At 49.1% G+C, this 12,042-nt stretch overlaps 3 protein-coding genes across 3 annotated transcripts; 2 read left to right on the top strand and 1 right to left on the bottom strand.

The window, feature by feature from the left end:
- Window positions 1-452: 452 nt before the first annotated feature.
- On the top strand, window positions 453-2,382 carry BCR38DRAFT_399490 (mannosyl-oligosaccharide alpha-1,2-mannosidase-like protein; the record flags this gene model as incomplete). Its single annotated transcript, XM_040857717.1, has 2 exons — window positions 453-1,976; window positions 2,097-2,382. The coding sequence occupies 2 exons, from the start codon at window positions 453-455 to the stop codon at window positions 2,280-2,282; spliced, it is 1,710 nt and encodes a 569-aa protein (XP_040711925.1). The 3' UTR covers window positions 2,283-2,382.
- A 1,549-nt stretch (window positions 2,383-3,931) lies between these two features.
- On the bottom strand, window positions 3,932-5,713 carry BCR38DRAFT_527189 (uncharacterized protein; the record flags this gene model as incomplete). The annotated part of the gene is made up of 2 exons (XM_040865383.1): window positions 5,199-5,713; window positions 3,932-5,093 (listed from the first exon to the last, which is right to left on the bottom strand). The coding sequence occupies exons 1-2, from the start codon at window positions 5,495-5,497 to the stop codon at window positions 3,932-3,934; spliced, it is 1,461 nt and encodes a 486-aa protein (XP_040711924.1). The 5' UTR covers window positions 5,498-5,713.
- Window positions 5,714-10,951: 5,238 nt separating this feature from the next.
- On the top strand, window positions 10,952-11,572 carry BCR38DRAFT_412932 (uncharacterized protein; the record flags this gene model as incomplete). Its single annotated transcript, XM_040858761.1, has 1 exon — window positions 10,952-11,572. One exon carries the CDS (start codon window positions 10,952-10,954, stop codon window positions 11,570-11,572), a length of 621 nt encoding a protein of 206 aa, XP_040711923.1.
- Between the last annotated feature and the right edge of the window lie 470 nt (window positions 11,573-12,042).

Here is a 12,042-nt window from a genome sequence, read left to right as displayed (position 1 = left end):
GGAAGGAGGACTGGGTGCTCTGGAAGGACCAGGGTCTGGTTTAGGGTGGTTGATGTAGCGCTAAGTGTTTGGCCCCACGCCGGGATCTAGTGAACCCCTGTCAGAGCCATTTCAGCTGTACGTCATTTCGCAACGTCGCGTGTTTACGCCGGGTGTCTTTCATTGAAGTCATTTCTGTTTTGAAGCTCAATTGGGGCTGGTAACACCTACGCAACGGCCACCATCGCTATACGCTAGTTCACGAATCTTCTTAGTGAGACTGCGACCACATGATCTAGCGCATCTGTGACTGGTAGCCCATGCTGACGACCTGAAACGCGCTGTTTCGCATCGCGCATCGTGCGTGTCGCTTTGATTAGACATCACAGGCTGCTGCCAACTCGCCCAACCATCCAGACATGGGCCATTTCAAGCCCCGAGCAGCATGGGGCAAGCCCCAAAATAGGTCCGGAATGATATTGTCGCGATTTAAGATCCTCACTGCCGTAGTTGTGGTGGCACTCTACTTCCTCTTCTTCCGATCGCCTACACCTCCACCCAGAGTAGCCCAGCGGCCTCGGATTCAGCTCACAACATGGCGCGACGGTAAGGGCCTGGCTGACAACGCGAAAGCATCGGCGGTGCTTGGTGCCATGGCCCACACCTTCAAGGGGTATCACGAGATGGCATGGGGCAGCGACGGTGTTCGTCCCATCAGTGGACGCAAAAGAGACGACCGGAATGGCTGGGGCTGCTTCATCGTCGACTCGGCGACTACCCTCGCGCTCATGGGTATGTGGGACGAACTGGAGCTGTCCATACAGTTCATCAAGGAGATCGACTTCAGTCACCCGAAAGGGCTCGTAGATCCTTTCGAAACGACAATCCGATACCTGGGTGGACTAGTGTCGCTCGTGGATCTGATCGACATAGGCATCGTGCCCGACCATGTCGCAAGCATGGAGGATCGCGAAAGCATCTTGCAGCAAGCTGTTGCCCTCACCGAGAAGCTAAGGCCCGCGTACGACACTCCCACGGGTATGCCCTACCCTCGGGTGAACTTCAAAAGCAACAAAGGAGAGCCAGATCCCCCGGTCGTCTACATCAAAGACCCCACCAAAATCAAATACGACCATCCCGCCATTGGACCCGCGCGTGCCGGAAGCAATATCCTTGAACACCGCGCTCTCACGCGGTTGACACGCGACAAGTCCTACGCCGCCACCTCATTGCGTGCATGGCGGTCTCTCGTCTGGAACCCCCTTCCCGAGCCCTTCCCCGGCATGGTGGACGCACCCATGGATATCGTAACGGGAATCCACGTCGGCAAGGACCGTCACTGGGACGCCGGCCACGACAGCTACTACGAGTACCTGATCAAAGAAGCGATCCTCGCGCCACAGGACGAGCATTCCAAGCACTACGAACACCGATGGCACGACGCGGCGCTCTCGCTCCGAGCGAATTTGAGCAGCCGCTCGGCTCATGCGCCACTCAAAAATGAAGACAGCTACCTTATGCTGCACCAGTTCATCGGGAAGTACCTAGACGGCGAAGTGGTAAACGAGATGTCGCACCTAGCACATTTCGCGCCGGGCAATCTGCTGCTAGGTGGCAGATGGCTCTCAGCGCCTAATCTGATCACCTTCGGCCAGGCCCTCCTAGAAGGCTGCAGACACACCTACAATGCCACCACCACAGGCGTCGGTCCGGAGAAGTGGGCCTGGACGCCGGCTCTCTCTTCGGCCAAGGGATTCCTCGAAAAGTCCGCTGCGCGTTATCCCGAAGATCTGGAGAATCAGGATCATCTGCAGAGGACGGGCTTCTGGGTTGCGAACCCCAAGTATAAACTCCGTCCCGAGTATGTAGAGAGCTTGTTCTACGCGTGGCGCATCACGGGCGAGCAGCGCTACCGCGACTGGGCGTGGGACGCGTTCCAGGCTATCGATCGGCAGTGTAGGACGAAGTACGGATATGCGTCGCTTGCTGATGTGCGGGTTGGGCGGGAAGATGGTCAATCTGGCCAGCTTAAGGAACCCGCGGGTGGGAGTACGCAGCATGAACACCACGCCGTGGAGAAGCGCGGATTTGAGAAGAATGGAAACACGGGAGATGAGGTGGAAGTGGGCAATGATTTGGACGAGAAGGTGCAGGTGCAGGGAGGACTCATCGATGAGGAGGAGTCGTTTTGGGCGGGGGAGACACTGAAATATTTGTATTTGATCTTTGCAGACGTTCGATTGGGGAGTTTGGATCAGTTTGTGTATACTACTGAGGGGCATCCTTTGAGGATTGTTGATTAAGACACCTTACGAGAAGGATAACACGAGAGGAAGTTGGAGGTTGGATAATGTCTGGTGTAAACAAGAATGCATATGGACGTATGAATACTGGTTTATAATGCTTGTGATTCAGGATGTTTAGTGATTCATGGTTTGATGCCCGCTTTTCTACTTTTACCTTTCTTAACTTCCCCCAAGTATCTCATTCCAGGGCGACTGCCATGTGGACGTAATAACCCGTGAATCTGTCGACAATGTTTTCTTAAGCACATTTGAACGACGTTAGGCCCCAGGAAACTGGAAGATTAGGGGCTGGGGCCGTTTTCCTGGTTTTTTCCGTTGGTCGCCGTGGCATGGATGCGAGAGGAAACAAATAAGAGGCTTGAATCAGCCTGGGTAACGTACCCCACAAGCAAGTTGGCCACACAAGCAAGTCGGCCACTTTTTCTTGGCACCGTACGAACAACCTTTTAATTAACATCTTTACACATACCAAGATGGGATCGAATTGGAAAGAAAGCGACATGATTCTAGCGTGTCAGGCGCTTCAATCGAAACCCGAATTAAGCATCCGAGGCCCTGCCCAACTCTACAATGTCCCTCGTACAACTCTAGCTAACCGAAAACGCGGACTACTATCTCGACGCGATACTCGACAATCTAGTCAAGAAATTGAAGACCTAATACGGGCGCATATAACCCATATCTCGAAGGAGGATGATATACGTGTAAGTCGTCGTCGTACGAGACCGGCCGAACCACGCCGACGGCGCTGTAGGATCTGCGGAGAGCCCGGACATAATGCTCGTACTTGTGAGAATGATAAAGATACGTACGAGGAAGAGGATTCCGATTAGTTTGAATTATTATTTTTTAGTTTAGTTAAGTTATTGAAGTTATTCATACGGTGCCAAGAAAAAGTGGCCAACTTGCTTGTGTGGCCAACTTGCTTGTGGGGTACGTTACGTTTAGTTGGTCGCCATAACTTAGGATTGATAGAAGCTCCTACACACTTTTGGTCATGTTCAGATCTCCTAGTTAATCACTGTAGACTGGATGCGAAAGAAAATTGGGATAACTTAAGACTTTGTCTAAGACCCAGTTGGAATATTGGGAAAGGTGCATGGTCGGCAACTTTCCATCTAGAAGCACAGTAAAGTGATTCACTCTTCTCAAGTAGAACATAAGGTAACTAAGTCACTTACGGCAATATCTCAGGGCGGCATTGTGTATACTTGAGGTACATCTTTGTGACTAGCGCACACGAGGTACTTCTGTGGGTAAACATATAGAGAACCCTTATTCGAGGCAAAGAAGGGAGTTGTCCTAGTGAAGGGCTCTGGTAGAGGGCACTTAGGACCGTGATATACGTCCACCAAGGCAGTGCCTGCCACAAGTGTAACGGAAACCCCGCAGTCTAATCCGAAAATAGCAATGATTTGTTCCGGAGTTTGTGTTTATTGTATATATGCTCGTGTTTCACTTGCCTGTTAGACTTGCTACTTCTAGTATTATTAATCCTTGGTTATGGTGCACGCTGTTGGTGATTCTGTGGGATTGAGAGCAATAGCGCTTCTGGCAACCAACGCAGCACAACGCGTAGAGCAGACACAATAATCAACACGAGATCTACACAAAGTCATCAACAGAGGACTGAATCCCTCATATTTCTACTGAAAGAGGACTATATAACAGAACATAGCGGTCGTTATGAACTTAGAGACGGATGTAAACGAGGGAGCGTTCATCGATGTCCCGCCAGTTAGAACTGTAGCTACAGCATTTGTAGTTTCAGAATTCGACGTACTCGAAGTAGTCGTAGCACTCGAGTCGAAAAACGTAGTCGTGGCACTCGAGTCGAAAAACGCAGTCGTAGTACTCGAATCAAAAAAGGGCGCATCATCAGCGATCCAAGTAGTCCACCCACCTATGTCAGTAGTATAATGCCGAAATGTCGCATACGGCGCATATATTACCACCGTCGGACCAACCGCAGCACCGCTCCTTGCCTCTGTAGTGCCATCGGAGCTAACCACTATATCGAACCCCGTCGCTTTACCCTCCACATAAGACGTCGTAGCACAAAATGGCCATCTTGCCGCATACTGCCCCTCATTCCCAACAAAGGTGCCAAATTCCACGTCCAAGGTCATAAAGTAATCCATAGTGAAATTATGCGCCGTAGGACAGCATATCTCATCCACAACCTCATCGACGTTCACCGTGGAAGTCGGAGTGGCCCGCCACGTGGTGCTAGTGGTATTGAAAGCGTAGCGCATCTCGCGCTTGCCGGCGTAGGTATATCCTGCTGGACAAGCGCCCTCGTTGGATTTGGTCGAGGCGGGGTAGCAGTCCGGGTCTGGGCTTCGGGGGCCGAGTTGCGTCCAGGAGACGGCCAGGGAGCTGGGGAGGGAGCCGCCTTTGTCGTCATAGTAGAGAACGGTGACCATGGTGTGGATTTCCCAGATGTTAATCGGTTCCAGACAGGTTGGTGCGGGGGTGAAGGTTGTGGTCGCGGTGATGATACTAAGGTTGGTTTTGGTCACGGTGGGGGAGACAAGGGGACATTCGGAGGGGACGCAGGACACGCCTTCGCCGCCGGATTTGTAGGTGCCATAGACGTAGGTGATAGGGCGGGCTTGCATGCTCATAACGCCGTCGAGGAGAGTTGTGCTGGTAACGAGGGTAGTGATGCCCTTGAGGTCGACGTGGTAGGCGTCCGTGACGATGTGGTTGAGTTTAGTTGGGCTATAGGCGCTGCACCATGAGTCTGTGACTAGCACCACCCCATCCGCAGTGATGTAGACTCCTTGCGACCAGAACGTGTACTCGCTGTTATCATAGCTCAGTTTTCATCCTCAACTTTCAAAGTAATGCCATCTCATAACATTTCATTTCAAGAGGACCCATGTTGGACAGCAGTAGCCATAACGGTACTTGATTTCGCTTCCAAAATAATCGTAAGTTCCATAAGGTTCCGAACCGGCTGATGTATAGCCCGAGGGACACCCGTAGATGTCCTCGGGATGGGGAAGACAGCTTGCGGGCGGCTCAGGAGGGCCGTAGTTGATCGATGAACATTGCCACGTGGTAGACGAAAGTCCGTCACCCCACGTTGTCGAGCAGTAGCCGCTGATGTCCCATATCGACTGTGATGTGAGACAATCTTCTGGAAAATTGAACGGTGTTGTTGGGACGCTCGGTGTAGTCGCAGAAGCGGCAACAGTACTGGCCATCTTGATTGACGTGAGTCTACCCCAGATACAATAATAGAATTGACCACTCGAAACAACACAGAAGAGCTGCGGAAATGCATCTCTGCCCCTTTTAACTTGATTTCTTTGCCTAATCTGCCCAGCTCGATCGCGGGGTTACAAATATGAATTTAATGTATTGAACTTGGCAGTCAATCACAGCCAGCGATGAAGCTGACAGTCATGCCAGGCGAGGCGATACGGAACGCCACCAACGCGGAAAGTGTGGCAAAAGGGTCGCGAAGGATTCGGTTCCTGAACAACATCAGCGTTCAGCTGACAGAATCAGACCACCTGCCCCTTTGCTTATACCATGGCGTGACATCGTTTCAACATGCGACATGCCGGATAGCCACTGATAAAACTACATTTTCCAGTCTCAGTTGAAGTTGGAAATAACAGTCTAGAAAAAACAGTCATTGACACTAACGTACCCCACAAGCAAGTTGGCCACACAAGCAAGTTGGCCACTTTTTCTTGGCACCGTATGAATAACTTCAATAACTTAACTAAACTAAAAAATAATAATTCAAACTAATCTAAATCCTCTTCCTCGTACGTATCTTTATCATTCTCACAAGTACGAGCATTATGTCCGGGCTCTCCGCAGATCCTACAGCGCCGTCGGCGTGGTTCGGCCGGTCTCGTACGACGACGACTTACACGTATATCATCCTCCTTCGAGATATGGGTTATATGCGCCCGTATTAGGTCTTCAATTTCTTGACTAGATTGTCGAGTATCGCGTCGAGATAGTAGTCCGCGTTTTCGGTTAGCTAGAGTTGTACGAGGGACATTGTAGAGTTGGGCAGGGCCTCGGATGCTTAATTCGGGTTTCGATTGAAGCGCCTGACACGCTAGAATCATGTCGCTTTCTTTCCAATTCGATCCCATCTTGGTATGTGTAAAGATGTTAATTAAAAGGTTGTTCGTACGGTGCCAAGAAAAAGTGGCCGACTTGCTTGTGTGGCCAACTTGCTTGTGGGGTACGTTATATTGAAAGAATGAAAAAAAGAAAAGTGGAAAAATGGAAGAAAATAGTCCTGGATATCTTGTAGTCCCGAAGGCAAGCCAAGCTCTAAGTAAGACCGGTGGTTATGGCCAATCTTCAAGTCTGTTGTCCATGAAGACTCGAGCGCGCTATCGAGTTCTCGTAAAGTCGAAACCCAGTGGGCGAACGGGGTTGAGTTCAATTGAAATGAAATGACGATGCGGTAAAGTTAATGAGACCAATGATTTGCCGGTGTGCAACGTTTAAGGGTTGTTAAAAGGACGAGGGAACTGTCGGGTTCCGGGGGGAATGGGGGTGTCTATATTGCAATTGTGAAGGTGTGCGGGGGACCAATATTCCAATTGGCCCCGAAGAGAGCCTTCCTCTGATCTCTTCTATACGCAGCTATACGCAACTTGTATGCAACTTGCAACAGCGATTATTTAAATACCTGTTGTTGAGAAGGCCTGTGACGGCTACCGGGTACTAACTGTGGGATTGAGCGCCATGGTTAACGTATTTCACCCCCATTCCGACACCCTATAAAACAAAACACCACGAATAACACTGCAATTTCAAACAACCACCACAAATTCAATTCTGAACAACTATACAATCGTTTTCGACATTAGATACATTAGATATTTCTGAACCCGAATCATCAACAAGAGCTTCATTAGATACTTCCCTCATCCGCCGTACGTCCTCAATCCTTGCGAATTTCGCGTTTGGACTTATTTGCACCTTCTTTTTTTTCCGTGGCTTCATAAGCTCCAATCCCTGTTTCAAGCCCTCAATTTGTAATTCTGCGCTTAATAATAGATAATCCTTCTCATCAAACCCTTTTTTCATCTTTCTAAATAGCTGGCGTTGTGTAGTCATGTTAGTTTGTTGGAGTCGATTGAACTCCCTAAACTGGCGCTCTATATCTACGCTCTTCTTTGGCGTTGACCATACAACATTGCCCTCTGAAGGCGTCTGGAGCGTTTTCTGGACTTGCTGGGTTGTAATAAGAATGTCTGGACCTTGGTGACGTGTGCGGTTGCTATTTTCAAGCAGAAGAGGGCTAGTAAGGGGCCTAGCGACATTTAGGGGCCATAGACCACTTGTACGCCAACCAGACTTGATATTTTGAGCCGTCAGGGCCCTATGGCGTGCTCTGGCGTAACAGCGCATAAAATTCCGCTTGCCAATAGGTGCTGAATCAGTTAATAGGGTTAAAAACCCGACCTCCTTGCGATATGCCGTTTTCATAGCTGAGAACACTCCAACATCGAGGGGCTGAAGGACATGAGATGAGTGTGGGGGGAAAAATAATAAATATATGTTGTTTTGATAGCAAAGAGACATAAAAGTATCAGTTGTGTGACTACTGTGACCATCCAAAATAAGTAAACGAGTGTCTGAAGGGTCCTGAGGAAGCGTAAGGGGTATAAAAACGTCTTCAAGCCATTTAATAGCTATCGTATCGTTTGTCCAGCCCTTGGGGGATGCCTTGAAGCGCCAGTCCTTGAAGCCCTGAAGATTTTTATCAGGGAACCACTGCTCTTGGACGTCCTTGCCCTTGAAAATAACCAGGGGGGGTAAGGTATTGCCGAGGGCATCCACACATTCCAAAATTGACGTCCACGCCCTCGAACCAGGCTGTTTCTGGTGTATTGCGCGTAAGGTAGCGCTCCCGACAACTAGCCCAGAGCCCCCTTGACCCTCCATAAGGCCATGCTCATCCATATTATACCTGCATTGCGGCTTAATCGCTTGAATTGCAGGAATACCTAATTTTGAAGCAAACCAGGCTTGGATTACCTCGGTAGACGCGCCATTGATACGCTGAGAGTCGATACGGCGTTGCTTTTTAGTCTTTAGTGCTGGATGACGCTTTAGAAAGGCTTCCAGCCAATTCTTGCCGAGTGGTTGGTGGTCACCTTTGAGGGCTAGGACGCGCTGCGCGAGCTCCTTGATTTGCGCGTGCGTTGGGGCTAGTCCAAGGGCTTCCTGGACCAAAACCCAGTCTGCTAAGTGTTTTTCTTGCACTGGAGATAGCCTCTGCTGGCTAGCAGAGGCCTCACGACTTAATTCAGCGCCTTGAAGTCTGTCGATAAGTGTAGTCCTTGGTATACCCCAATCCAGGCCAGCACGTCGCACAGATTTACCATTTGCGACGTCTAGAACGGCGGCAGCGAGGTCTTCTTCCGTATATGAAGGCATTGATAGCAGATCAGATTGAATACTTGGAATAAAGTCAATTGAAGCAAAAGTGGTTGAGAAATAAAATAATGTAAATAGCGGTGTGGTTATTGTTGGGGTTTACAGGGGTGTCGGAATGGGGGTGAAATACGTTATGCCCCCCTGGGCTGAAGCGGCAATTGTAGTCTGAGGTCAGGCCCTTCCCCGTAGATAAAATAACAATGCACACAGCCAACAGAACAGCAGAGAGATATACCAATCAAGACAGGACCATCGCAGAGTCATCAATATAGGTTTGAATCCCTCGATAACGGCTAACCTAGGCTGCGGCTCCCCCACATATATGGCGAGTAGAGCAACACCGATACAACCACCACATGACCCAAACTATACCAACATCAGGACCATCCCAAATGTCACACAGACTCACGTAGTATGCGCTAATTGACGAGAAGCTACCATGGCTCGCCCCAGAAAAGAACAAGAATACCAAGCAAGTCGCCCATGAAGATAACAACCAAGCCACCTCCGGCAGCGACAGCAATTTAGCCCGGACGCTGTCCACATAGTCCCCCACGGCAGCTATACCCAAATCTTCGAGTTTAAATGGGGGCGCAATCAAGCTGACCATCAATGATGGGTTGCCCATCGTGGTCAGAGGATTGGATTGGATGGAGGAGAGCATGCTGCGCCTCAGTAGCGAAGAAGATCGGCTGGCTTGGGAGAAACAACATAACTTGGTTTTCTACTACCATTTATTAGGGCATAGATGCCGACGTTTCAGGCGTGGGTAAATGATTTGGTGGGAATACTTTGTCATGTGTTTTGGGGGAATTAGATTTCAAATAGGGGTACTTCGAGGGTAGGTGGATGTCAGTGGGATCCATGGGGGATGAGTAGATATTTGGTAGTGCTCGATGACCCCCGTGTTCATTATGATAGTATTTGCTCATGATTGGTATATCAAGGGGTTGTCCATTGATGTGAATTGGACAGTCCTGGTGGATTTCCTCAGCATGATACTGGTTTTCATTCAGTGCGGCGATCGCAACCTGGATTGACTTTCCTGATGTATGTCACCGAGTAGTAATAGGCCAACATTGTCACAGGAACCTGGATACACAAGTGCAAAGGTGAAACAGCCCCCTTGCAATGAAGATGGCGCAATGGCGAATTAATGGACCAAAGACCAAAGACCAAATCCTCACTCACTAGTGGACCAAAGCGGCTTTGGTTATGTGTTCAGTGATCATGCATGTATGATTGCTCATTAAAATTGTCCTCAATGTACTGTAATGAAAATGCCCATCAGCGACCTACAAAGACGAGATTTCTAAGTTTCTGCTACGGGCATATGCAGAAAACAGTCGCCCTCGCAGTCTGTTAGTGTCTGTTCCTGGTACCCTTCTCCTTACTTGGCGTGGAAAACACGGCTTGAACCAATGAGAGAGCTCTGAATACCTTCCCGTGCTTAGATTTTCGACTTTCCCATAAGGCTTTGCTCTGACCTTATTAGACTGACTAGTGGCTGTTTATGGACCTGAACTCCAGACAGTCTAAACCTTACACGAAGTGTTGACCTGTTTTTATTTGGTCAGTCCTGGTTATTGAAAAATGTCATTGGATGGATATCCTCCCCAAATTGAAGGTTGAGGCCCAAGAATAAGGCGTAAGGGGTTCTGAGACAAGCAGCCGCTTTTGCGTCTTGACGTATAACACCAGGCCCGGGAAATTTTGAAAAAGTTGAAGTTGAATTCCTTGAATACTCAAAATATTTTCATAGCAACTGATCTTCCCCTTAACCTCACATCAATAACATCGACACATTCGGTCCAAACCACTATGTATCCTCTCGTACCTCAATCGATGCACAGCGCTTTTTCGTAATATCCTTCTCACTTCTGGTTAGTAACGTGCGTCTGTTGTTGAACCCTGTCATGTTTGTCCGAGACCATTGGACGGACTTGCAAATTTTGACTTTTGGCGTTGTCCCAGCCCGTTCCTGACGCCCCTGTCAAGCCCGAGATCAAAAGCCCGGAGGCGCCATAGCGCAGAATCAACATTTTCGAGAAGCCGTCAAGAGGTAGATATATGATGCACTACGCATTCGTACGCGTAAGAGCGAAATTCTCTCTCCCCATCATATTCATCCTTCTTTACGTGTTCGATATTGTTCCTACCCTTTTAGTTTAGGAGTCTTTTTTGAACCCATTGTCCATATATAATATCACACAGAACTCCAGCACGACACCGCAGCCATGAAGGTCCTTCATATTGCCTCGACCCTTTCCCTGGCACTGAGAACAGTGTCTGCCGACTGGAAATCAACCAGCTATGTTGGTGGCTTTGGTGGTGACTACGATGGCGACATCCTTGGCTTGCTGTATGGAAGCTATCACAGTGGTCAGAGTTTGCATCAAGGACCAAGAGAAGAAACACAAACCGGAAGATACAATGGTTTAGCTCTGGTCACGAATGGTTTCATCCGGGGACTTTCGCAAAGCCAGCCAGAGATTCAAGATACCCGCAGCATGCCTGAAGATATTGCCACTGCCATCGACGCGCTGAGTGCCCCGAGTGCAGCAGTCATTGACGAACAAGAATTCATTTGCACGACCGACGCCCGCAATAAGCCGAATTCTCACCGCATGAAGACATCAGCCTTGACGACGACGTTCAGCTGCTACTCAGAAGACACAACTGCGACGAAAGTGGCCGAGTTACCTACCAACACCGCTGAATCAGAGGCAAATGCCAAAGTGGGATTCTTCGACAGTATAACGACACTATCACCGCAGTTACCTGCGTCCTTCACCTTCACCGCGAATCACGGCATCCAAGTTAGCATCATTCTACTAGGTTTGATTGTCTTTTGGTGATCGAACACTTTCACAGGAAAAGTAGGATGTGTTATAGAATGGCAAGCCTGGTCCCTGACTTTCACGTGGCAATTGGACAAGCCTGCCTCTGTATCGGTGCATAGTACTTCACAGTCTGTAAGTGGCTGAAAGGGTAACCAGATCTACTACGTGTATATTTGTATGGAGAGATAAGAAGACGAGGAGATACGAAGATAACAATACCCAATACCCCTTGATCTATTCCATTGACGACGGGCAGTGAAACCACCCGCAGGTTCAAGGTGTGATGATAATAGCAACGGACAATAAGGTCCTCAACAAGACCTTACTATCCGGGAGGTGGAAAGAGAAGTAACAAGATCAAGAGCTCTTCTTGCCCTGATCGGAACGACAAGTACCTCAACAGGTACTAACAACTGAAGCCTCAGCAGGCTGGGGAGGAAAAGGATCCTCAACAGGTGAAAGATGGGAACAATGGCCTCAACAGG

Source organism: Pseudomassariella vexata, assembly GCF_002105095.1.
Source record: "Pseudomassariella vexata strain CBS 129021 chromosome Unknown BCR38scaffold_14, whole genome shotgun sequence".
NCBI lineage: Eukaryota > Fungi > Ascomycota > Sordariomycetes > Amphisphaeriales > Pseudomassariaceae > Pseudomassariella > Pseudomassariella vexata.
Note: the sequence above shows the minus strand (reverse complement) of the source record. Positions and strands in the feature narration are given on the sequence as shown.